This window comes from Ranitomeya variabilis, chromosome 8 (assembly GCF_051348905.1).
Source record: "Ranitomeya variabilis isolate aRanVar5 chromosome 8, aRanVar5.hap1, whole genome shotgun sequence".
Lineage (NCBI taxonomy): Eukaryota > Metazoa > Chordata > Amphibia > Anura > Dendrobatidae > Ranitomeya > Ranitomeya variabilis.
The window spans coordinates 28610384-28636691 of record NC_135239.1 but is presented as its reverse complement, the minus strand read 5'-3'; the positions used below and the strand labels follow the sequence as shown (position 1 = coordinate 28636691).

The following is a 26308-nucleotide window of genomic DNA, read 5'->3' as shown; positions in this document are numbered from 1 at the left end:
TTAAATGCTTGGATTATTTTCAGAGCTTTACGCCGGGGCGCTCTGTGATCTTACTGCAGGGTTAGAAGGTGTTGATAATTGATAGTTTGGGATTTAGAGTCTGAGACACTGGAGCTTAGTCATTCTTAGACTTTCAGTAAAATACTTGTGTGTTTCTGTGTCTTCAGGGTCCTCCAGGTCCTCCCGGTTTACCAGGTCCCCCAGGGAAAAGAGGTCCAAGGGTGAGTAACTGGCATATCACATTTCACATCTGTTTTTTTCATTTTCAACTTGATAATAGATTGCATTTGGTTATATCCTCGGTTAACAAGAGCGTCTTAGAAATATTTTGCATAGAAGGGTTTTTAAACATAGGTATGTATGACATGACAGAAGTTCTCAATGCTGGCTGTGGGGACTCGGCTCATATAGATAATGCAGGGACTGAATCGATGCCTATCTCTACATTCATTTAAAGGTGAAGACTGGCACCACTTTGGCATTTTGTAGTATTGGCTGTGGTCCTATGCCAACAGCAGAACTTGGAAGAGATTGAAGGGGATGTCTCATAATTCCCTTTAAGTCAACCGACACTGGGCAACCCTAGCAAACGGCTAACTTTGCTGTGCGAGCATCATTTCCTTTACAGCATTCACACCAAGGAAAATTTAAGACTAGGAGATGGCCATTCAGATTAATTCAAGGATGGCTTAAAAAGTTTGGCCGGAGCCAGTTACTACCACATTGGAGGTGATCAATGCCGATGGTGTTAGAGCGCCATATATCGGCCAAGGCTTGTGGACATGTGGCTGGTATCATGCATTTGTCCTGTTCATTAGGGCAGGAGCAGATGGCCATATGAGATGACACTCTGATCAGAGTTTGATCAGAATGTTAGCATAGTGTGCTCCAATTCTCTCAGATGAGAGAATCGGAGCACACCGTGAGGAGAAGATGGAAACCAAAACTTCTCCATCTCCTCCATTGAGTCAGTGTACGGTAATCAGACTGCACTCAGTCATTCGCGTATATTCCGATGATTTCCATGCACTCATTGAATTGCATGGATGAATGCGATCCAAATATCGGACCAAACTCGGACATGCTACGATTTTGAAGGCCTGGTCCAAGGAAAAAAATCAGACATGTGTGCGGCCCCATAGAATAACATTGGTCCAAGTGCAATCCGACATTTTGTTGGATCTCATTAGGACAGAAAATACATTGGTATGAGCGATCCCTTAGAATAAGACATGTGTACGTTACTTGCTGATCATGCACTCATCTCAGCAGGTATGTGAAGTTGTAACGTCATTGACACCGTTTACCTCCAACGCAGAAATATGCCCGCTGGAATACCCCTTTAAATCTGTTAGAATAAATCTGTTATAGGAGACATCCTGCAAAAAAAAACCTACTCTCTATAATATCTGTATGGCCTAATGGGGAAAATGGACAATGGCTGTCTTCTGTTGGACCTCTTGGCCCATTACTGGGTCAAAGCCGAGGTTCACCAGGGAGAATCCTTTGTTAATTTGGTGTGCCAGTCTGACAGTGGGCTGTGGGCATAACAATTTCTTTAGTGTACAGCCAGCTTTAGAAATGGCAGAACATTTTTTTTAAAGTTGTTGGAAAAGGAGAATATTAGAATTATATACCGTTTGGATGATAAAAGTATTCTTCCGTAGAAACAATACTGGACTGAAGGGTTTGTGGAGATTTAGGGCAGCTGTGGTCTAAGATGTTATAATAACATACAAATAGGGGCCAATTTGATCTTGTGGTGGATTTAACCTATGGCCTCAGTACTCAGCAAGGGAGAGGAAAGGTTACACATACTTTCTGAGTGTGCACAAATCCATTGCTCCTCTTTTCGTCCTCTTTTTTTATGCTTTCCCTATGAATACACCCATTTACTGACTCCCTAAGTGCTTGTCAGATCCTAAATATAAAGTATGTATTTCCACCCAGTCTTTTATGTGTAGTCTAGATATAATTGTGGCTTTGCATAGCTAGCTATGTTTTATAATAGCTCATGCCCGGAAGCCAGGCGGGCGTGTTTATATTCGGTGTATGATTAAGTGTGCATCTTTACCGTAATTTTAACTATCCAGTTTTTTATATTTTGGGAATGGTGCAATTTTCCAGTTGGATTTTTTTAAAACATAGCCATAAAACTCATCCTTCACTTCGATCTTAGTCCAATACATCAGATGCAAGTGTGAACTCATCCTTCACTTCGATCTTAGTCCAATACATCAGATGCAAGTGTGAACTCATCCTTCACTTCGATCTTAGTCCAATACATCAGATGCAAGTGTGAACTCATCCTTCACTTCGATCTTAGTCCAATACGTCAGATGCAAGTGTGAACTCATCCTTCACTTCGATCTTAGTCCAATACGTCAGATGCAAGTGTGAACTCATCCTTCACTTCGATCTTAGTCCAATACGTCAGATGCAAGTGTGAACTCATCCTTCACTTCGATCTTAGTCCAATACATCAAATGCAAGTGTGAACTCATCCTTCACTTCGATCTTAGTCCAATACGTCAGATGCAAGTGTGAACTCATCCTTCACTTCGATCTTAGTCCAATACGTCAGATGCAAGTGTGAACTCATCCTTCACTTCGATCTTAGTCCAATACGTCAGATCAGATGCAAGTGTGAACTCATCCTTCACTTCAATCTTAGTCCAATACATCAGATGCAAGTGTGAACTCATCCTTCACTTCGATCTTAGTCCAATACATCAGATGCAAGTGTGAACTCATCCTTCACTTCGATCTTAGTCCAATACATCAGATGCAAGTGTGTTCACAAGTAGATAATGTAGAAACTAATGCAATAAAAAAAAAACATAGATAACAATATTTTTGTATTTTTGCCTGGACTCAACTTGGTGTGACTCAGTTGAGTGCATTGTAAATCAATAACAGAATTTATAAAAAGAATACACAAATGATTGGGAGTGGATTGATGGCTGCTTTTCTCAATCTGGGTCTGAAGTGGGCTTCTGTTTCTTTACAACAGATTATACAAGGTTTTTTAGTGTGTTAATTACAATTTTGTTAAACTTTTTTATTCTGCAGCTTGCATGTATTACCGGACATTGCAAGCTGCTTGATTCTGTTCAGTCTTATTCATGAAAGGTGGCTCCCTGTGAAGTCAATCTACAACACGTTGCGAGTGGATTCATGGCTGCTTTTCTCCAGTTCAGTCTGAAGTGAGCTTCTTTTTCATTATGACATAATATACCAGTTTTTTTATTGTGTTAATTACTATTTTTAACCCTTTTTCTTCTGCAGCTTTCATGTATTACAGTACATTGCAAGCAGCATGATTCTGGTTTAGAAACAGATTAGATTAAGGGGATTTTGGTGTTAATGGAGTTGAGGTCCCTCATTTGTGATTTCCATTCATTAGCCGGTGTAGAAAGTAGCTGCAAAAGATTAGTCTCTCACTCTCTTGAAGACCAAGTTGTGTCCACTACATAGATGGGTTTGCTGGGGAGGTTCAATATTTGCTGCAAGGTTCTTCCCTTTGCAGATTACAGCCGATTATTGGTGGTACCAGAAGAGGGATTCTGTAATAAGCTTACTTTCAGGGGCCTCTAAAAAGTAGTCTGACATCCTTTAATAAGTACATGGTTCCCCAGTTGCTGCAATAAGGTCAAGGACTTGTATTAGAAAATAAAATGTAGCTTGCATTTGGCATCCCAGTTTCCCCCAGAGGAATTACCGTAAATGGAGTAGAGGTCAGGGCTCTGTGAAGGTCAACCAACTTCTTGCACACCAAAAGGTCCAATGTAAACTATGACTCAAAAGCCTCAGACCATTATTCCTTCCTTTAAACATTACAGATGACACGGTGTTGTTTTGGAGCAAAAAGTGTTCTCCTTGCAGCCAGCAAACCGAGATTCATCCATCAGACTTCCAGATGTATGGTGATTCATCTAATGGGGGTGGCCTGTACATTACTCTAATGCTAACCATTTGCATTATACAGATTGATCTCAGACTTGTGTGTGGTTGCTCAGCCACGAAAACCCAATGTTAGGAGCTCCCGTGAACAGTTGTGCTGACATTGCTTCCAATAGCAGCATGAAACTTGGTAATTAATGGATATACATTGGCACTTTGTCATCCTGTTCTGTGAGTTTGAGTGTCCTGCTGCTTGTTGACTAGGCAGGCCTAGCAAGACAGCAATATGACTGAGTAAAGGCGGCCTAATATCTTAAGCTGTCCATACAAGAGATACTGTACCTGTCAATCGAACGTTCATTCGGCAGACAGCTAATTCTCCTGAATCTCCCATATACAAGGATGCACAGCCAAGCCAAACACTCATGTGTTTTCCACAGGGAGAGAAAGCCACTGCCAGACCTCATTGGCAGCTGCCTATTTTTCTTGAGAAAAATAGGATCAGTCATCGAACTGTCCATCCCTTTGCTACCCCAACATCATCCGCGAAGGGACAGTTAAGAGGCCCCCATACTAGTCAGATAGTCGGCTATTCCTAAAGGCCTTTGCACAGCGTTTGGCCAAATCAAAGGTTATTCCACAACTAGATATAATATTCCTTGTATAGAGTATAAAGAAAATGACCAGTGTTTGCCATTTATATGCTGTTAAAAAAACTGATCCATTCAATAGTTATGACACTTATTGTCGATATAAATAGCTTTTTTGCCTGGCTTGTCAGGGAAGGAGCAGAGCTTCTGCAGTAACATGTCAGTATAGCTGGCAAGACCCTTTCTGCAGGGGAAGTAAGAAGAGAGTAGATTGTCAGCCTCCATATGGGAAAGGTGGCTGAGTATAAATTTGTAACATCACCTTAGAGAGGCACATGGAAGCCAAAATTATATAAAAAGGTACCATATATTAAAGGGCTTGTCCGATATTTTAATATTGATGGCTTATCCTTAGGATAGGTCATCAATACCAGATCAGTGGGCGTGCAACACCCGGAACCCGTACCGATCAGCTTTTCCCAGTGCCAGAAGCAGCTGGCTGTGGTTAGTTGGGGAATAGCATAGCTTCATCATCTGCATATTGGCTGCAGCAGGCGACTGCCGTTTCACCCCACTTCATTCAGATAAAGGCAGATGTGCAGTACCACATCGCGACCACTATAAAACTGATGAAACTGTGCTCTGCAGCTCCACAACTGATCACATCTGGTCACAGCCAGCACCAAGAACAACTGATCGGCGAGGGAGCGAGATGTCGCACCCCCCTCAATCTAGTATTGATGATCTATCGTAAAGATAGGCCATCAACATTAAAGGTACCTGACAACCTCTTTAAGATTGGCGTTTTATTGAATGCAGTGCTGGAATTAACCATCAAGTGGGCCACACAACCTCCCAAGGTGAGCAGTCACCGCATCCTCCAATCCTTCACTGGTTTATTTGATAAGACCCTGTTGCGCTTGTATTGTCCCCTCTGTTTTCTCAAGCCAGGGACTGGCTTACGTTTCTGATATAATTCACGCCAGTACACCACTTCAGTGTCAGGAATAATGGTGAATCTGTCGGAAACTTTGGCTGAGTTGGCCAGGACTTGTTGTGCGAAACATTTGCCACATTTGCCAGAATTCTGGCAAACCCACCTTGCTGAATTGAGTCCAAAACCCAAAAACGTTTTCCGATAGAAACCCTGCAGATTCCGTAACTACGGTAAATCAGCTATTGCTGTATCTGCCTTTCAGGATTTTTGATATGACACATTTTTCTAGGGATACCTATTTTTAAGAGACTATTCCCATTTGAGTCATTTGAGACCAGCAATCAGAGGTGACTGTGATTATGGAAACAACCAAGCAAAGGGACTTTGCTTCCGTAACGCTAATAGCAGATTTCGCTCTACTGTAATCCCAGCGACGTCTGGCTGCCGCTTATAGACGGGTATTCGCATGTCTGTCATGAGTGCATCCATCGGATGCCTCTTTAAGTATAGCAGTTGAGAAACTTTTGATTTATTGCTTCAGGCTTCACAATTGCAGAAACACCATCTATACTTGATTGATCTGTTATAAGTATTTCTCAATGATCAGATGCAATATTGAAAAAACAAAAACAGGATCCCAATAGAAATGACAAATGTTTCATTCTGGAACAGATTTTCACCAGATCCAGTTGCGATTAATACTTTTTTTTTTTTTGCATTTGAACAGATTGAATTAGTTTTGCTTCAGTAATGAAAGTGGCTTTTTTTTTTCTCTCCTCCAAGTTTGTATTTTGGGTTATTTGAGGAGACCATACCATTCAAGTAGAGCCAACTGTCTGCTTGAGCTCAGAAAGCATTTACATGTGCGCCACTGACAGGCAGGGAATGTAAGTCATCCTCTTCTCCACCTCTCCAGTTCCCTGACTTTCAAAAGTGTTCTGCCAAACCTAGCTACAGGGGAGAAGGAAGCCGGGCCGTGTTCAGAATTGCTGTGCAATTATGGTGCAAAACGCTCAGGGCAACACACGCACAGCTACAATGTCTTTATAATCCCGGTGATCAGGGGTTTTGATACTGAACAAAAGTGTCAAACCTAAGAAAAATATTTTGAATTTTTTATTTTATTTTTTTTATTAGTTACCTTAGTAATATTCTTCTACTATCTGTTACATATTGACCTGAGCGTTTAAGTATCTGAAAGAAATACAAAGAATCATGTTGGGTATTATAGCAGATCCGGATCAACTTTTCCAGTAATTAATATAAAAGCAAGTGGCTGTTTTCACCTATAAGTGGGACTTAAGGGTGCCCCATTAAAGTGGAAAAATGATAAATAAATAATAGCGCAGATATCTGGAACTGGAATAAATGGCGCTATAATAATAAATAATAATAGCAATATCTCAAATCTATCAAAATGGCTGAAAAAAAGATACAAAAGCCTATCAAACATTTATTTTTATAAAGAATAATTTTAATTAAAAAAAATAATTTATATACATATATATATATATATATATATATATATATATATATATATATATATATATATATATATATATATATATATATATATACATATATACAACTGAGCGATTTTTCATTTGTTAGCTTTTCTTTCTTCCAACAACCAAAAAAGTTTTATTGTTACTCGTCCTCACCATACGAGGGCTTGTTTTTTTGAAGGACAAGTAGTTGTAGTTTTGAATGTAAGGTTTTGATAACTTGTTATTGCAATTTTTTTAGGAAATTGCAAAGACCAAAAAATATTTACCGTAAATTTTGGCACTTTGATTTTTTTTTTGTATTGGCAGTCTCCATATGGGATAAATGTTTTTATATTTTATTAGTTTCTGACAATGACATAGGCGGAAATACCAAATATGTTATTTTTCTATTATTTATATTTTGCTATTTACGTTTGTAAAAAAAAAAGAGGAATAATTTTAACTTTTAAAACAGTTTAAAAATATATGGCAAATATATAAATGTTTTTTTACGTTTTTTTACACTTTGGCTATTTAATACAAAGTATAGTATTGTAGTGTATGAAATTGTGAGGAGCGCCCATAGTCATCATCCTATGACAAAGGGCGCTTGGATGTCAGAAACGTGAGGTTTTTACATCCTTGGAATTTATGTTTTTTTAAGATTCTCGAATAAATGTTTGATATACTTTATTCATTGTTGGATGGATGTGCCAAATTCTTTCCTCCTCACACTTTCATTACTTGGCTGAACTTCATCAGCGGGACCGGAACCCTACGCACGGATTTCAACCTCCAGCATTGGACTGCAAGGTGTGATGAGCACAATATCCCCCTCTCCTCTCTTATTCTAGGGTATTGCGAAATTTACAATCACCTCTGAAGCGTAGTAGCCCATGGGCCGGACTTTACAGAAGCTCTAACATGGCAGAAATGAGGGTCTTCAGTAGACCACTAAGTGCCATATTTCAGGTTATTCTTAAGCCATTATTCTTCTATTACATTGTCCCACCCTTTGGGGTATTTGGAGAATTGGGGTATTTTCAGATCAGGACAATGTAGGGGGATCTTCTTGCCATGGTCACAGTTCCATCTATATTATGTTTGACAGGGATCCTCAAGGTCCAACTCTACCTATCAAACATTGATGGTGTGTCGTAAAGCTCCAGAGAAATCCTTTAAATGATGCCAAGTCGGTGGAATTTGCCCGTTATACCCATTTCCAATCTAACAAAAATTAGAAACATAGGAGAAATTTGTGTTATTAGAAAGGCAATGCTGTCTGAAAACTTTGTGCATAAATGGCACATAGCCCAGTTGGTTTATGGTTACATGTGGTTGGAAGTTTTACTCGTATAACTAGACCCAGCCATGCCACCCCCGTCAGCCTAAACACGCTGCAGATTTCAAGTGTTCCTGACAGATTAGATCCATAGGATTATATGTGTTCTTAAGTGGGTGGTCCACTTCTTTAAAGGATATGTATCCTTATATAACAAGCAATGGTGGTATTAACAAGCATGGCGTAAACTGCTCTGGATTACTTGGTTTTCCCATATGTTTGTGAATTTTCCAGTTATGCTAATTGTCTTGGCAAAAAAAGTATTACCGTAGTTGGTTTTCTGTATTGTTTAAAAATCAGAAAATGAAAAGAAAGAAAATCAGTAGACATTAAAGATATATTTAGAATGAAAAAGGTGTTAAATTGGTCATAATGATATTCAGTAATGGCATTTTTTGACTCTCAAACCTCTGTGACTTTGGCTTTTGATCGATGTCAGTCAACCCTACGATCATGTGATGTCCTTATGGACCATTTGTCATTGCATTAAAGGAAACCTGTCACCTGAATTTGGCGGGACAGGTTTGTGGTCATATGGGCGGGGTTTTCGGGTGTTTGATTCACCCTTTCCTTACCCGCTGGCTGCATGCTGGCTGCAATATTGGATTGAAGTTCATGCTGTGTCCTCCGTAGTACACCCCTGCGCAAGGCAATCTTGCCTTGCGCAAGCGCAGTATGCTTTGCCCAACTGCGGGCAAAGCTGAAAAGCATTAGTGCGCATGCGCCGGCGCACTATGTCCCGGAACACAGCGAAATACTTCCGGGACATAGTGCGCCGGCACATGCGCACTAATGCTTTTTGGCTTTGCCCGCAGGTGGGCAAAGCATACTGCGCGTGCGCAAGGCAAGATTGCCTTGCGCAGGTGTGTACTACGGAGGACACAGCATGAACTTCAATCCAATATTGCGGCCAGCATGCAGCCAACGGGTAAAGAAAGGGTGAATCAAACACCCGAAAACCCCGCCCATATGACCGCAAACCTGTCCCGCCAAATTCAGGTGACAGGTTCCCTTTAAAGGGGTTATCCAGGACTATTTGATTTTTTTTTTACTATGGGCCTAGGAACTAACAGGCAGATAGTTGCTAACTACCTGACATTTTCTGCCCAGTGCACATCTCTGCCAGCACAGAGTGGTTACGGACCATTCCTGCCAGCGATTCTGCTGCTTCACATCAACAGAGCAGTGGCGTCTCTTCTGTTCTGCTTTGTCGATGGGTTGGCAATGCTGACATCATTCTGATTGACAGCTGGCTCCCTGCATTTGGACTTTAAGTCCAACCTTAAAGACTGAGTTCATGCAGGTCTTCCTCCTCTTGTAATCCAAAATTCAATGATAGCATGATCGCTGCCTCCTAAATTTCCAGAAATCTTTACTTCCTCAATCATTTCCTCCCTGTTAGTAAGAATTAGGTCCAAGATTGCAGATCCTCTTGTTCTCTCTTCTAACTGTTGAAAGATAAAATTGTGAGCTAAGAATTTTCTGGACCCATTACTTTTTTCTTGAGAGAGATTCCCAACAAATATCTGGTTAGTTAAAATCTCCCATAATCACGATGTTGTATTTTATTGAGAAAAAGAGTTCATCCATATCTTCAGTCTGTTGAGGTGGCCTATAGTAAGCACCTACGATAGTGTCCTTTCTGTTCTTCTCTCCTTGTATTCTTACCCAAGCAGTTTCTACAGAGCTACCAGTCTCTGAAGCTTGGATCTCTGTGGAGATATACATTTTCTTAACACACAATGCAACACCTCCTCCCCTCTTGTTACTCCTGTTTCTAATAAATATGTTGTAGCCTTCAATGTTTGTATTCCAATCATGTTTATCATCCCACCAAGTTTCATTAATGCCTATGACATTATATGTCTCTTCCTGTGTTAGCAGCTCCAATTCTCTTTGATTCTCATGCTATGTGCTTTTGTATAGAAACATTTTAGCTTGTAGTCGGTTTCTCTTGTTCCTCTATTTTCATTCACAGTTTGATGTTTTGTTCTTTATTTCTACTTCTAATTGCAGGGTTCTGAAAAGAATTAATTAGCTGCATATTTTATCCTGGCAGTATGTTTCCTTTCCCATATTGCTCTAGTTTAAAGCTCTCCTGATAAGTGTAGCAAGGCGTCTACCAAATATGTGTTTTCCTGTTTTCGTAAGATGCAACCCATCTCTAGCAAGTAGTCCATCATACAGGTAATTCATTCCATGGTTAAGAAACCTAAAATGTTTCTCACGACGCCATCAACGTAGCCAGTTGTTCACCTGTAGAGTCCTTCCTGTTCATTCTTCTTGGTCCATGTCCATCCGTTGGGAGGATGGATGAGAAGACGACCTGCACTCCTAGTTCCTTCACTTTCTTACACATAGGTTCATGATCCATCTTTTCACACATGAGCAACTATAGATGGGAAGGTTCATACATTCCTCATCTTTATTATTTTTGCAAAATTACAGTAAAGATACGTCATTGCATGTTTTCATCTGCACTATTGACGTTTTGCAAAATAGTTTGAAGTCAATGCTTTGACTGTAGTCTGTTTTGACCATAAAAAACATTGACTTTGTATCTCAAATTTCCAACTATCAATCAGGAATTGGAGTCACCTAATCTCAAAGCCAAAATGTAATCATGTTCTCAAATAAAAGTCGGTTCCCCCTATTATTGAATTATTAGACATGTAAGTTATTGCTATGTTGAATCCTTTGGAACATCATCCATTCAGTGAGCTATCTTTTTGCTTTAAATGAAAAACCATTTCAAAGGCTTGTCTACAGGTTGTGTTTGGTATTGTAGATCAGCTACACTGAAGGGAATAGGCTTGACTTGTAGGCCTGCAGGCAGGCATGGCACTATTTTTGTTGGAAAGCAGCCATTTTTTCTAATTTTTTTTCTGGAAATTGATGCTTTGGTAAGTATAGCTGTTTTATAGCATTGGGGTACTGAGTTTGATTTTGACCAAGCGTAGTATCTACGAAGAGTTGATATATTTTTTGCAATTGCTCACAATACATTAAAAGGAATATGTCAGCAGGATTTCGCCTCCAATACTATTTACATGTGTGTGTAGCTCTTTCAAAGAAAAGTCCAGCATCACCTTTTCACGGCCAGTCCTTTCCTCCATTCTTTAGAAATCAGGAGGAAAGGATATGCAAATTAGGCTTAAGGACTATGGTAGATCTGAAGCCTCTCTCCCTCTAGTTCTATTTCCAGCCCAACTCCGCCTCCTCCTGTGTGATTGACAGCCTCTATGCTAACCTTCCTCCTACCAGGGCATTTGCTCATCATGAATGGTCAGGTAACCCTTCTGTGAGCCAGCGAGAAGAGCTGCTCTTTACAAGTGGCTTCACGTTCTACCAGAAATTAGCTTTTATTCTATTATTTGGATGGCCATTTACCTGAACAACTTTCATGTCATACTATACTACATTTTTGTTGCATTGCAAATGGCTCTGCTCTTCCGGATAAAATCAGATGTAGAAACTGAAGACAAAACTCATTTAATGCAGTTGGACAGGTTGTTTCCAAATTATCAGATTGCTGTACGATGCATAGGGAAATGATGACACTTCTCAGAATGCAAAGCCCCAGAGGAAGCGTTTTACAGATATTTAAGGAATTTCAGCTCTGAAATTTACAGAATTGTGAATGCAGCTCTGGCTTTTATTACAATCTGTAACTTGGAATCAGTAAGAGATTTGTCATGCATATGAAGTTGTTTAGCCTCTTAAGTGGGTTCATTCACTATGTAAACTATAAGATGAAGAATATTAATCATCTTTCTATTTTCTAGGGTATGGTTGGACCCCATGGCAGCCCTGGATTACCTGGCCCACCTGGTCCAAAAGTAAGTAACAGTAAACTTTGTGTAGATCAAGAACAGGCTGAGAGAGGTATAATATGATGAATGGCGACACATTTTGCTTCTAAATCATAACTTTATGTAGCTTTAATGCTAGAGGGGAGTTTTTTGCATATAAAGATAAAACCAAAATTAGAACAGTCAGAGAAGAGTCCAACAATATGTCAGGCTGTTTTCTCTAAAACGTTGCCAAAATTAAAGTGTCGAGATCAGTAAACGACTATCAATCAGCCCCCGAGCTTTGATAGTTTGGAAGAAGCTCACCTTACCTTGTCTATTTTAGGACGCAGTTGTGTACTTTGTAGATACATGTTACAACTATCCGAGAACAAGTTACACTTTACCAGCCAATTATTATTATTATTTTTATTATTATTATTAGGCCATACACACAGTTTGATACGGTTATGCAGCCACATCACGACTTTCGAAGCCTGAAGCAGTTTAAAGAAGTTACTAAATGTCGGTTTCACATTGCTTTGCATTTTTGTTCATTCTTTTTGACTTTTCTTTATTGATTTTTTAAGCCGGGTTCCGGGCGAAATCCGCCTAAAGAATGCATTGTGCGCAAATACCCTTAAAATGCTGTAAAGTGGTACCCCTAAAGCAAAAAATTCATTCAAAATCTGAAATTGCAAAGAAAGTGAAACAGAAGCTGTATTTTTTTCCACCATTAGGCCTCGTTCATACATCAGTTTTTCACGTATTTTAGAAAATTTATAATTATTTTAGATTAATATGAATTTTATGAGCAGAAATAAACATTTTGACAACCCCCTATATACCTATGAGCCCACACAACCCCCGTATACACCATATCAGCCCACACGGAGCCCTCTATATATTATAATAGCCAACATACAGCCCTGGATATAATGTAGAATAGCCTTCTATATACAGTATTGCGCCACCACATTGCCTCCTATACTATACTATACTATACTATACTATACCCTATGAGCCCCCACATAGCCTCCCATGTACAGTATTGCGCCACCACATTGCCTCCTATACTATACTATACCCTATGAGCCCCCACATAGCCTCCCATTACAGTATGAGCCCTATGTAGCCTCCCATGTACACCATGTAGCCTCTGATATACAACATGTGCCCCACGTCGTCTTATATACAGCATGTGCCCCATGTAGCCTCTGATATGTAGCATGTGCCCCACATAGCTTCTGATATACAGCATGTGCCCCATGTAGCCACCCATGTCATATCCTCCTTTTTCACCTTCATTCTCTTCTCCCACTAGAAAAATGGTGATCTTGAATGGAGGTTCTGAATTTTAAAGGGGTTGTCCATTGCTCGGACAGCCTCCTCTCAATCACTATATGTACAATAAAAACAGCCTCTACTCACCTCTGGGGCCGGCGCCGGCACTGTTCCAGCGACATCAGCGCCGGGTCTCTCAGGGCTCGTGTGACGTTGCCTGCAGCCATACAAAAAATGATAAAAGAGGAGATTAAGAAGGATGAGCTGGGAAATTGAAGTGTATTTTCCATGCTTAGTGTTTCTTTAAGAATGACAATTAATGAATGAAATGATCATTTATCTTCGGGAATGACTGACTTTTCAGAGAGGAATGATGGATTTAAGAAATTTCACATTGGGAAAAGCTTGTCTTAGAACAGGTAATGGCTGATGAGGGTTCCATTACCGGAACAACATACGGAAGTTTATCTGTAAAGAATGTTAACAAGAACGTGAGATCTGTGACCGGCAGCATGAGGGAATGGATGCTAAGCAACATCAGACATGGGAAAATTATTGATAAATTGTACTTCCTTGTAAAGAACAACTTATGGATTCCATGTGACGGGCTGATAAATATTGCCTGATGTTCGGGAACTAAGTAATGTTGGCCATTGCATATCTTACTTGCATATGTAAAAGCTCAAGTGCTGAAAACTGCATTGCTGTTCCACAAAAGAAAAACGCTGCAAAACATTTTCTTCATGCTCTAGTTTTTTTTTTCAGTATATTGAAACATTGAATTAAAAATTTTGCAGGTGAAAAACGAAAAAAAGAAACGCAAAAAAGTGGAATGGGACTTCATACCTTACGTGCCTACTCACTCAGATTGTGAGTGTCTAGAAATATTGAAGATCCCCAAGTCACCTAAAAAGACTGACAGCAGTTGGCACTAAAAACACTTAAAAAAAAGGCCATGCATTGTAAAACACATATAACCTTGTTGTCTGGCTATAAAATCCTGGCTGCCATTTGGTCCTTTGGCTGTAATGATCCAAAAGTGAAGACCTCCTACCGCATTTCTCCTTGAGTTATTTTTGTTCTGGTTTTTGGAAAGGGTCACCGTTCCCTGGTGTAACCCACTGCTTATAAGAGTGCATTAGACAATGCACACCGCTTTCACTGCTGAGTGGCTTATCTAGGATATGTAGAGTGGTCGGCTGAGGCATCAGGGTTGTTTAGGCTCACCTGGAGAGGAGGGTCCTCTAAGCCTTAGGTCTTGGTTTGTTAACAGACCCTGGCCGTTGCTGCAGCAAGCAAGAAAGCACGTTGGAAGTGAGGTATTGGGAGGAGTTGGGAGCAGCAGGAAGAATGCAGAGGAACTCAGCAGAGATGAAAACAAGTTAAAGCATGGTGAGCACAGAAGGTGGAGAATACCATACAAAAGTCTTGAGACACTATCTTAAGTCACAGGTGTGTGTCCTAATGGGCCTTAAATAGGATTAGTGAGACAATGTCACTGAGCCACGCTGGGAAACCTGCAAAACCTGATGTGGAGCACAACAGAGAGCAGCAGACCGAGGTGAAGCAAGCAGAGCCCGGGATACCTGAGACAGATGTGTAACAGATGTGAAGATGAGGCAGGTTAGGATTACAGGAGAAGTGGAAGGAAAAGGTCAAAAGATGACGGCCAGTTGGCCATTTGTTGTACAAGGGCTATGTGAGCATTCATAATAATGGCATTTACTTGTCAGCCGTGTTGTGCAGCGTCTCTGGTTTTGTGAAAGTGATTCTGAAAAGCGATTGTTCAAGTATGATTGGTAAATGGGATTACTCTTGATGGACGGATTACGTGGGAGGGATTGCACAGTGGGGTAACTTGAAGCTTGTAGACCCCAACGCAGCTATCACTAGCCTTTAAAAGTGTTGGTGTTCTCATACGGCCCAAAGGGACCCATTTGTCCCCTCTGGGCTCCAGAGCATCAGTACCATTGAAACCCCTGCACCCACCTTAGTTACACCCCTGGGCCTACATGAAGGAGGGAATGATAAGCAGGGTCTCCCCTTCATTGCGCACTGGAGAAAAACACATCGGATTGTAAGAAATAAGACACTATCCGATATGGAAATAGACAGTGACTTTGTTGTGGTTTATTAGACATATGTCTTCATTTCATTCACTGACTCCGAGCCAGTCATAGTAAAAAGCTTTGAAGTGAAGTAATTGTGTTGTCTGGGTATTGGAGAGCAGTGTGTCGCATGTGCTTGTAATCATACACTGAGCATGTGTTACACAGCCATAACAAAGCTCCTCGCTCACATAGCCCTTATACAAAAAAAAGAAGAGAAACTGACAGAAAGTGTTTCCTATGGAAACTGGAACAGCTGTTCCCCTATATAGTAGGATTAGACCCTGCGTTCATCTCAGTAACCAAACACGTACAAAAGAAAACCTCGGCACTCCAATTTGCAGGTTTAGTGATGTGGTTCTTTAATCGTGAGGCAATGCAAATAATTCAAGTAATATTTCGGTCTGAAAACCCAGACTTTCGGATTGCACAAGACGGAAAGTAGAAAGCAGATGCTGTGGGAAAAGCGCTGCTGTGGGAAAAGCGCTGCTGCGGAGGCGATAGTCGTCGGTGCATCATGGTGCCACACGTCAGTGACGTATTTTACCTCCATACCAGCGATGTCTGTCCACTCCACCGCATCGCTTCTTACCCAGCCTTTGCTTTGTTACTCTCCTTGTGCAATCCATTGCCTGATGAAGGTCTGGAGTTTCAGACTGAAACGTGTGTTTTTTTGGAATGCCTCACTATTAAAGAACTACATCGCAAAACCTGCAAATTGGAGTGCCAAAGCTTTCTCTATTTTTTTTTTTTTTTTTTACTATGGAGTGGTTTCTTACAACTGTAAGGAGTGCGATGTATCCCATCTATAGTAACAAAAAATACACCTTCTAAGCACTCAACATTGTAAAAGTCTACATCCATTTTGGGCCCCCTGCCAAGTAGTGCTCACAATCCACTGACCTTGCCTCCTCCATGCTTTATAATGCATCTTTACGTATTTTGATTATCTGTTAGTAATACCACATGCCAATTTTGATGAAGAGCCTGGGAGCCCCATTTATAAGCCAAGACATAAGGCCACCGAACAACTGCATAAAGCAACTCGTTCTATGATGGGCATGCTTTACTTGGGTACCCATTAATTTCAGCTGGTAATGAGCCAAAGAGCATCCAATAAATATAGCAGGGGTTGCCCAATAGTCGGACACCCAAACTGAATCCCTATGTTCCCGCCTTGTAAAATAATAACACTTATAATCACCTCCGGACCCAACAGGGTTGACATTGGCTCACCCGGGGTTCGCTGACAATGGTGGCAAAAGTCTAAATGCCATTTTTGGGCCAGAAGACCCAATGGAGTGCTGGAAGGGGAGGAGAACGTGGTATTAACCCCACCTAGGTTGGAAGTAAAGATCTTACTACGTTTTTACACCGTTCGTTCTGGAACGGGATGTCCACATAGGTGTGATGGTTAGGTATGGAGTCCACGTATCTAGTGTATACTAATATTAGTGTAGAGCTTTCTGTTCCCTCCTCTGTGCTTCAAGGAGCATTAAGATGTCTTTTAGTGATCTGATTCCAAGTAGTAGCTTGTAATTTGGGATGATTATACATACAAATCGCTCTTCAGCCTAAACAGAGCTATGTTTAAACCAGCAATGACATAGTTTGGTATTTATGGTGGCTTTATGATTGCAGCCTGCAGAATACACAAGTGAGAAATAGGTTTAGGGACCGGGCCAAACCAAACAAACGGCTTTTAATAACCTTGAGAGTATTCTAATTTTTTCCTAGAAACCATCCTTGTGAAGATATCTTAGGTAACATACACAGAGCAGAGAAAAAAAATTGTTCTAGAGAAGGCCCACAAATGGGCTCTTACTATATCAGATATACCTTGTATACTGGGCATTATGTTCCATAAAATGCTATTTGGCTATAACACACTGCATACTGGCCAACATCTGCTGTAGGGATATTCTGGGAATTAAGTATTCTTGGTGCATACTTGATCGGAACCTAATTCCAAAATAAGGGTCCTGTTAGGTTCACCTAGTGAGGTAGATCCACATTGTCTCAGGTCCTGGTGGATACATGGACCCCGGGCATTGGTGCAGCAGGTAGAAAGGCACCTGTGGAGCGAGGGTTTGGCACATTAGAGAGGACAGATGCCGAGAGGACACAGACAAGTTCAAAGCAACAAAGGCAGCAGGTATGCAGGATCACAAGGCAGATGCAGACCTGGAGCTGATGTAGGAGCACAACAAACAAACAGGACTAGGAGTCTCAATACCAAGATGCATGTGTGTGTCTTAGTAGGCCTTAAATAGGCATAGGCAGATTATGTCATGGAACCACGCCGGATCTCTTGTAAAACCTGACGTGGAGCACAGCAAAGGGCAGCGGCCATTGTGGAAAGTGGTGAAGCCCTGCTGAACTGAGGCTAGTGCATAACAGTTTTTGTTCTGGATGAGAAGGTTGAGGAAAGGTTTGTTGTCTGTCTGCTGTAGCTGAGAATAGATTTTTGGGCTTACCTTCTCAGCCCCCACCTAACCTACTTTTTAACCTGTACTTGTAAATGTCATAACAGTATAAAAAAAGTGAGTTTTGAAGACAAATCATGTAATGTGTTTATTTTCTTAGGATTACTTGGGTTTCTTATTTCCTTGATTATGTTATTTTAGCTATTTTAGGCTTTGTTCACATCACATTGGCCTATTGCAAAAAATCAAATTTCGACAAACCTGCCAGGCAAACACAAAAAAAGGGGAGTTCCTGTGCATTTCTGTTGGAATTTAAAAAGAAGTAAGTGGGTCCCTATGCATTCTTTGTATGGCAGCATGTAACAGAGGTATTGATACGGTTCCACCTCCCAGTGTTTCTGGGATGCAGTTACTGACAGCTCAGCCGCCCAACCTGGTACAGTTGCATGCTGATGCTGTCAGTACTTTGATTGACAACTCAAGCTTCCAGTCTGGTGCAGGGGCGTGCTGAGCAGTAAGTGTGTTGATTGACAGCTTGGCTATCCAATCTGAGACTGGGAGGCGCTGGCTGTCTCCAGGTGTTCATTGTCTCAGGTGATTGCCAGGCTACTTAACTGGGCTGTTTCTCCCAGACCTCTGCCAGACGTACATTCAGCCACTGTGTGGTTTGTCTCTCTGTGCCTTGCGTTCTGTTTGTAGATCTTTTTCTGCCTGACCTTGGAACCCATTCTGACCATCTGTCTGTTTAACCCCTTCTGCTCTGATCTACTATCCTCCTGGTATTCTGACCTGGGAAAGTTACCTAAGACTTTGTTTCTTCCTTCTGTTTATGACGTATCTTCCTGGCTTTTGACCTTGGACCGGCTCACAGCTTGGCCGTGAGAAGTGACTCAGAGACACAGGTATTCTTTGTATGAGACAGTTTTCTATCAAGGAATACCTTAATAATATAGCATCTGATAGAAGATGCAACAATTATTTTCTTAGTGATTGAAAGAAAAACATTTGTATGGCATATTTTGGTACAGAATGGGTGAGTAATTTTTGGGGAGCTGTATTTAGACTCTGCTCAACTCTGAACCTGGCTCTAAGGAGTCATAAAGCACGGAGAGTTCCAGAACTTGCAGCCACAACACAGACCCTTATGTGACTATATTATGCTAAACTGGAATTGTCTGATATTGTATATTGTCAGGTCATATGGATGTAGCCTTTTATAGATGGTTGTACATAGGTTCAGTGAGATGGGTGCAACTGTTTCTAACTTTGCTTAACAAGAACAACTTTTTGTCCCTTGTAGAAAAATTATTGCTAAAATTGGAAGATCTCACTTTTCCCACCTAATTCCACAAGTTCTAGCAGATATTGTAACTGTGCATAGAGGGTGAAAGGATGCTTTATGCTTTCTCTATGAAATAATGTTTGAACTGTTGTATGTAAAGGAAGAAAATGTATCTAAACAATGCAGATTTGTCTGAACTGTATTCACTAGAAGTTTTTATCTGTTCAACAGGGTCCAAAAGGAGATCCAGGATTGTCACCGGGGCATGCTCTACCTGGCCCAAAGGTACTAGAGCCCTATTGTTATATTGCTAGAAGTGATTCACTTTTCACTTGCTTTAATTAATTTAATTTAACGGATCTAAATAACAAGTCATTTTCAGGAGACACATTCCATTAAAGATCATGGATCACATAGAAATAAACAATTTTAGTAATTCTCAGAAAAATAAACTACTCTCAAATGCATAAAACAATTATAAGGATGATTAAAGAGGTTGTCCAGAACTTTGATACTAATGACTTATTCTTAGGGTGGGTCATAAAAATCAGAACACCCGACATCCCCACTAATCAACTATTAGCAGGTCCCTTTGCTCCTGGATATAAACTGTGAACGAAGCTACATATAAGGAGTTTGTATGTTCTCCCCGTGTTTGTGTGGGTTTCCTCCGGGTTCTCCGGTTTTCTCCCACACTCCAAAGACATACTGATAGGGAATTTAGATTACAGCGATGATAATGTGTGCAAAAACTGTAAAGCGCTGCGGAATATGTTGGCGTTATATAAATAAAGAGATTGTTATTATTATTACTGGCTGTTTATACACTTTGGATCCTGTCTTCGTCCATATTCTGTATAGTGGACATTCTTGGGTATTGCAGCTAAGTTGCCATCTGTATCAAAGCCCTGGACAATCCCTTTAATCTCAAAAGTAGCTAAATATGAGAAGACTTTAAGTGATAGACCAAGCACATCATTAAAAATAAGAAGACATTGGAAATTTGATTTTTCCAAGAAAAAAGTATGGTATTTGCATCTCCTTTAAAAAAAAGGAGCTTAATGACACCTATGCATATATATCGTAATAGATCCTATGGACAAAGGTTTCGACCTCGGACTAAACCTAAATCACAGACACTTTATAATAGACACTCATTGTGGGAAATTAAAATGTGCCAAACCTGTCACTGTGGCTTACCTTAGGGTACCGTCACACAGTGCAATTTTGATCGCTACAACGGCACGATTCGTGACGTTCCAGCGATGCATTTACGATATCGCTGTGTCTGACACGCTACTGCGATCCGGATCCCCGCTGAGAATCGTACGTCGTAGCAGATCGTTTGAAACTTTCTTTCGTCGTCTAGTGTCCCGCTGTGGAGGCATGATTGCATTGTGTGACACAGGTTGTATATGATGTGCGCACAGTAACCAACGGCTTCTACATCGCAAATACGTCATGAAATTATCGCTCCAGCGCAGTGTATTGCAACGTGTGACCGCAGTATACGACGCTGGAGCGATACTTATACGACGCTGCAACGTCACGAATCGTGCCGTCGTAGCGATGAAAATGGCACTGTGTGACGGTACCCTTAGATGATAAATTTGGCACACCTTAAGACCACCAAGTGGTTGACCGACTTGTCACCAATTTGTGATGTAAATGTTGACACAAACTGTCACATTTTAAATGATACCCTTTCCATTAAGCTAGGCCTATTTTTCCTCCAAGCCAGGACCCCTTTACAGAAAAGCGTGATATCTGTCTAAAACATAAGAAATGTATTCCATGGCACAATTAATTTAATAAATCTCCCATGGTAACTAAAGATACTGATAAGTGAGGATAATTAGTAGTAATGACCAATGTCTTCTAACAAGTAATAGAAATTGGTATTAATTCCTGTCCCCAATGTGGCTTACAATCTAATTTCTTAAAGGGAATAGAGATTGACAAGAAGCCACCTTTGTATTCCGCAGGACTACAAAGCTACCTTGCTCACTTAGCCACTTCTGCCATAGTTCCTTTAGTTACAGAGTTTTTATAACATATCTTTGTCAGACCATTTATTGAGCTCCCTGTTTTCCTTTTTTTGTGTTGTAGGGAGATCCTGGACCAGTTGGCTTATTGGGAGACCGTGGACCGCCAGGTGAAAAGGTATTGGACTATTTGAATGTAGTCCCCATGGAAGTAGCAACTGATTACCAGATTGTTCTGCATTTTTGTCTTGATCCTACTAAGAAGTTCCCTTTAAAGTTGCCTATTCTTGGCTTACAATGTCCATTGTCTTAGATATAGGGAGACAGACGGTAGATATCACAACTAGTCAACTAATCCTTAAACCCAAAGGTCCAGAGGAGAACAGCAAAACTAGCTGTAAATGTATCATGCTAATTATAAAGTGGTGCAATATTAATCTATAGAGAAATCTCTCGCTATATGAATGAGTCTTCCTTCAAACACAATCTTCTAGAAAATGATTGTACGTATAAAAAGCTCAAGTGTACTGGTATCAGAAATATACTTGAAACTTTGGCAATCAGGTAAAAAAAAGAGCCATGTCTGTCCACAGGTTGAATCTCATATTGGAGCTTAACTCAAATTAAACTTAACGGGACTGAGCTACAATACCACACACAACTTGTGCCACTGTTTTGTAAGAAAGCAGCTATGTTTTTCCCCATCCTGGAAAACACCTTTAAAGAAGAGCAGTAATATGAAAAGTCTTAGACTCTTCGAGGGTGAGAGTAAAATTTGTAATAACAGGTTCCCTGTTTATATGAGGGAAACCACACCCAGCTATAAACCCCATCCCTCTCCCATAAAATAAAAGTAATTGTTATCAAAATTTAAGGCACATTTTCCTGGAATCCTATGTAGCACCACAAATAACACTCAGATTTTTTTTTTGAATGCTTGTAATATAGTAGGAGTTATCAGTGGCGTAACTACAAAGTTATGGGCCCCGGTGCGAATTTCCAAATGGGGCCCCCCCCTGCAGCCCTGCCATACAACTCAATGTAACCCCAGAGAATACAACGCAGCCCCCCTCATAGTGTAATGCAGCCCCTCCATACAGAGGCAGTGAGAAAGACACAAGCAAATGGTGACGAGGGGGCAGAGGAGAGGGCACAAGGGGGCTAGGGGAGACAGGCACAATGGTAACATAGGGGGGATAACATAGATGGATAACATAGGGGGGTAACATAGATGCTCCATAGAAAGCTGTGCCACATATAATGCTCCATACCATTGATTATTGCCCCATAGATGCTCCATATAAAGCTGTGCCATATATAATGCTCTGTGTTGTGAAATTGGATTTTGGGCTCCCCCGGTGGCCACTGGTGGAATTGAACTGGTGTGCATCATCCTCTCTGTTCACCTGTTTCCATCAGGATGTGGGAGTCGCTATTTAGCCTTGCTCCTCTGTCACTTCCATGCCGGTCAACATTGTAATCAGAAGCCTTTCTGTGCATGTTCCTGCTGCTAGACAACTCCCAGCTAAGTTGGACTTTAGTCCTTGTTTGTTTTTGCATTTTGTTCCAGTTCACAGCTGTAGTTTCGTTTCTGTGTCTGGAAAGCTCTTGTGATCTGAAATTGCCACTCTGATGTTATGAGTTAATACTAGAGTCTTAAAGTAATTTCAGGATGGTGTTTTGATAGTGTTTTCAGCTGACCATGAAAGTGCCCTTTCTGTCTTCCTGCTATCTAGTAAGCGGACCTCAATTTTGCTAAACCTATTTTCATACTACGTTTGTCATTTCATCTAAAATCACCGCCAATATTTGTGGGGGCCTCTGTCTGCCTTTCGGGGAAATTTCTCTAGAGGTGAGCCAGGACTATATTTTCCTCTGCCAGGATTAGTTAGTCCTCCGGCCGGCGCTGGGCGTCTAGGGATAAAACGCAGGCTACGCTACCCGGCTACTGTTAGTTGTGCGGCAGGTTTAGTTCATGGTCAGTTTAGTTTCCATCCTTCCAAGAGCTAGTTCTTATATTTGCTGGGCTGTTCTCTTGCCATTGAGAACCATAACAGTTTGACCGGCCCCCAAAGGGTTAAATTAATTGACAGAGAAAGGAGAGAAAAGAGAAGTCTGCTGAAGATTTTTTTTTTTTTTTTCCTTCAGTTCTGAGTGTGCTTGTAATTGAATCTCTTGCAAGTCTGCCTATATTGCAGCCTTTCTCTCTCTCTCTCCTTCTAATCCTGGAATGGCTCTGTGTTCACCTGTTTAAAATGGATATTCAGAGTTTAGCTGCAGGTTTGAATAATCTCACCACGAAAGTTCAAAATTTACAAGATTTTGTTGTTCATGTTCCTATTTCTGAACCTAGAATTCCTTTGCCTGAATTTTTCTCGGGGAATAGATCTTGCTTTCAAAATTTCAAAAATAATTGCAAGTTGTTTTTGTCCCTGAAATCTCGCTCTGCAGGAGATCCTGCTCAGCAGGTCAGGATTGTGATTTCCTTGCTCCGGGGCGACCCTCAGGATTGGGCTTTTGCATTGGCTCCAGGGGATCCTGCGTTGCTCAATGTGGATGCGTTTTTTCTGGCCTTGGGGTTGCTTTATGAGGAACCTCAGTTAGAACTTCAGGCGGAAAAGGCCTTGATGTCCCTATCTCAGGGGCAAGACGAAGCTGAAATATACTGCCAGAAATTCCGTAAATGGGCTGTGCTTACTCAGTGGAATGAGTGCGCCCTGGCGGCGAATTTCAGAGAGGGTCTCTCTGATGCCATTAAGGATGTTATGGTGGGGTTCCCTGTGCCTGCGGGTCTGAATGAGTCCATGACAATGGCTATCCAGATCGATAGGCGTCTGCGGGAGCGCAAACCTGTGCACCATTTGGCGGTGTCTACTGAGAAGACACCAGAGAATATGCAATGTGATAGAATTCTGTCCAGAAGTGAACGGCAGAATTTTAGACGAAAAAATGGGTTGTGCTTCTATTGCGGTGATTCAACTCATGTTATATCAGCATGCTCTAAGCGTACTAAGAAGCTTGATAAGTCTGTTTCAATTGGCACTTTACAGTCTAAGTTTATTCTATCTGTGACCCTGATTTGTTCTTTATCATCTATTACCGCGGATGCCTATGTCGACTCTGGCGCCGCTTTGAGTCTTATGGATTGGTCCTTTGCCAAACGCTGTGGGTATGATTTGGAGCCTCTTGAAACTCCTATACCCCTGAAGGGGATTGACTCCACCCCATTGGCTAGCAATAAACCACAATACTGGACACAAGTAACTATGCGGATTAATCCGGATCACCAGGAGATTATTCGCTTTCTTGTGCTGTATGGCCTGCATGATGTGTTGGTGCTTGGATTGCCATGGCTGCAATCTCATAACCCAGTCCTTGACTGGAAAGCTATGTCTGTGTTAAGCTGGGGATGTAAGGGGACGCATGGGGACGTACCTGTGGTTTCCATTTCATCATCTATTCCCTCTGAGATTCCTGAATTCTTGACTGAATATCGTGACGTTTTTGAAGAACCTAAGCTTGGTTCATTACCTCCGCACCGGGAGTGCGATTGTGCCATAGATTTGATTCCGGGTAGTAAATACCCTAAGGGTACCGTCACACATTGAAATTTCCATCGCTACGACGTTACGATTCGTGACATTCTAGCGATATCGTTACGATATCGCTGTGTCTGACACGCTACTGCGATCAGGGATCCTGCTGAGAATCGTACGTCGTAGCAGATCGTTTGGAACTTTCTTTCGTCGCTTGATCACCCGCTGACATCGCTGGATCGTTGTGTGTGACAGCGATCCAGCGATGTGTTCGCTTGTAACCAGGGTAAACATTGGGTAACTAAGCGCAGGGCCGCGCTTAGTAACCCGATGTTTACCCTGGTTACAAGCGTAAACGTAAAAAAACAAACCGTACATACTCACCCGTCGGTGTCCTTCAGGTCCCTTGCCGTCTGCTTCCTGCTCTGAGTGCCGGCCGGAAAGTGAGAGCAGATCACAGCGGTGCTGCGCTCTGCTCTCACGGTACGGCTGCACTCAGAGCAGGAAGCAGACGGCAAGGGACCTGAAGGACACCGACGGGTGAGTATGTACGGTTTGTTTTTTTACGTTTACGCTGGTAACCAGGGTAAACATCGGGTTACTAAGCGCGGCCCTGCGCTTAGTTACCCGATGTTTACCCTGGTTACCCGGGGACTTCGGCATCGCTCCAGCGCCGTGATTGCAACGTGTGACCGCAGTCTACGACGCTGGAGCGATAACCATACGATCGCTGCGACGTCACGAATCGTCCCGTCGCAGCGATGAAAATTTCAATGTGTGACGGTACCCTAAGGGTCGTTTATTTAATCTGTCTGTGCCTGAACATGCTGCTATGCGAGAATATATAAAGGAGTCCTTGGAAAAGGGACATATTCGTCCTTCGTCATCTCCCTTAGGAGCCGGTTTTTTCTTTGTGGCTAAGAAAGATGGCTCTTTGAGGCCGTGCATTGATTATCGGCTTTTGAATAAGATCACGGTTAAATATCAATATCCGTTGCCACTGCTGACTGATTTGTTTGCTCGCATAAAGGGGGCCAAGTGGTTCTCTAAGATAGATCTCCGTGGGGCGTATAATTTGGTGCGAATTAAGCAGGGGGATGAGTGGAAAACCGCATTTAATACGCCCGAGGGCCACTTTGAGTATTTGGTGATGCCTTTTGGTCTTTCAAATGCCCCTTCAGTCTTTCAGTCCTTTATGCATGACATTTTCCGTGATTATTTGGATAAATTTATGATTGTGTATCTGGATGATATTTTGATTTTTTCGGATGACTGGGACTCTCATGTCCAGCAGGTCAGGAGGGTTTTTCAGGTTTTGCGGTCTAATTCCTTGTGTGTGAAGGGTTCTAAGTGCGTTTTTGGGGTTCAAAAGATTTCCTTTTTGGGATATATTTTTTCCCCCTCTTCCATCGAGATGGATCCTGTCAAGGTTCAGGCTATTTGTGATTGGACGCAACCCTCTTCTCTTAAGAGTCTTCAGAAATTTTTGGGCTTTGCTAACTTTTATCGTCGATTTATTGCTGGTTTTTCTGATGTTGTTAAACCATTGACTGATTTGACTAAGAAGGGTGCTGATGTTGCTGATTGGTCCCCTGCTGCTGTGGAGGCCTTTCGGGAGCTTAAGCGCCGCTTTTCTT

The 26308-nt window shown here is 41.5% G+C and overlaps 1 protein-coding gene across 1 annotated transcript in view; it reads left to right on the top strand.

Annotated features, from left to right (window-relative positions):
* Window positions 1-26308, top strand: part of COL24A1 (collagen type XXIV alpha 1 chain) — a 256293-nt gene that overhangs the window by 41187 nt on the left and 188798 nt on the right. The window contains exons 4-7 of the mRNA XM_077278882.1: window positions 168-221; window positions 12045-12098; window positions 19382-19435; window positions 21260-21313. Of these exons, the coding sequence (XP_077134997.1) occupies window positions 168-221; window positions 12045-12098; window positions 19382-19435; window positions 21260-21313 (216 nt within the window). The remainder of the gene's footprint in view (window positions 1-167; window positions 222-12044; window positions 12099-19381; window positions 19436-21259; window positions 21314-26308) is intronic.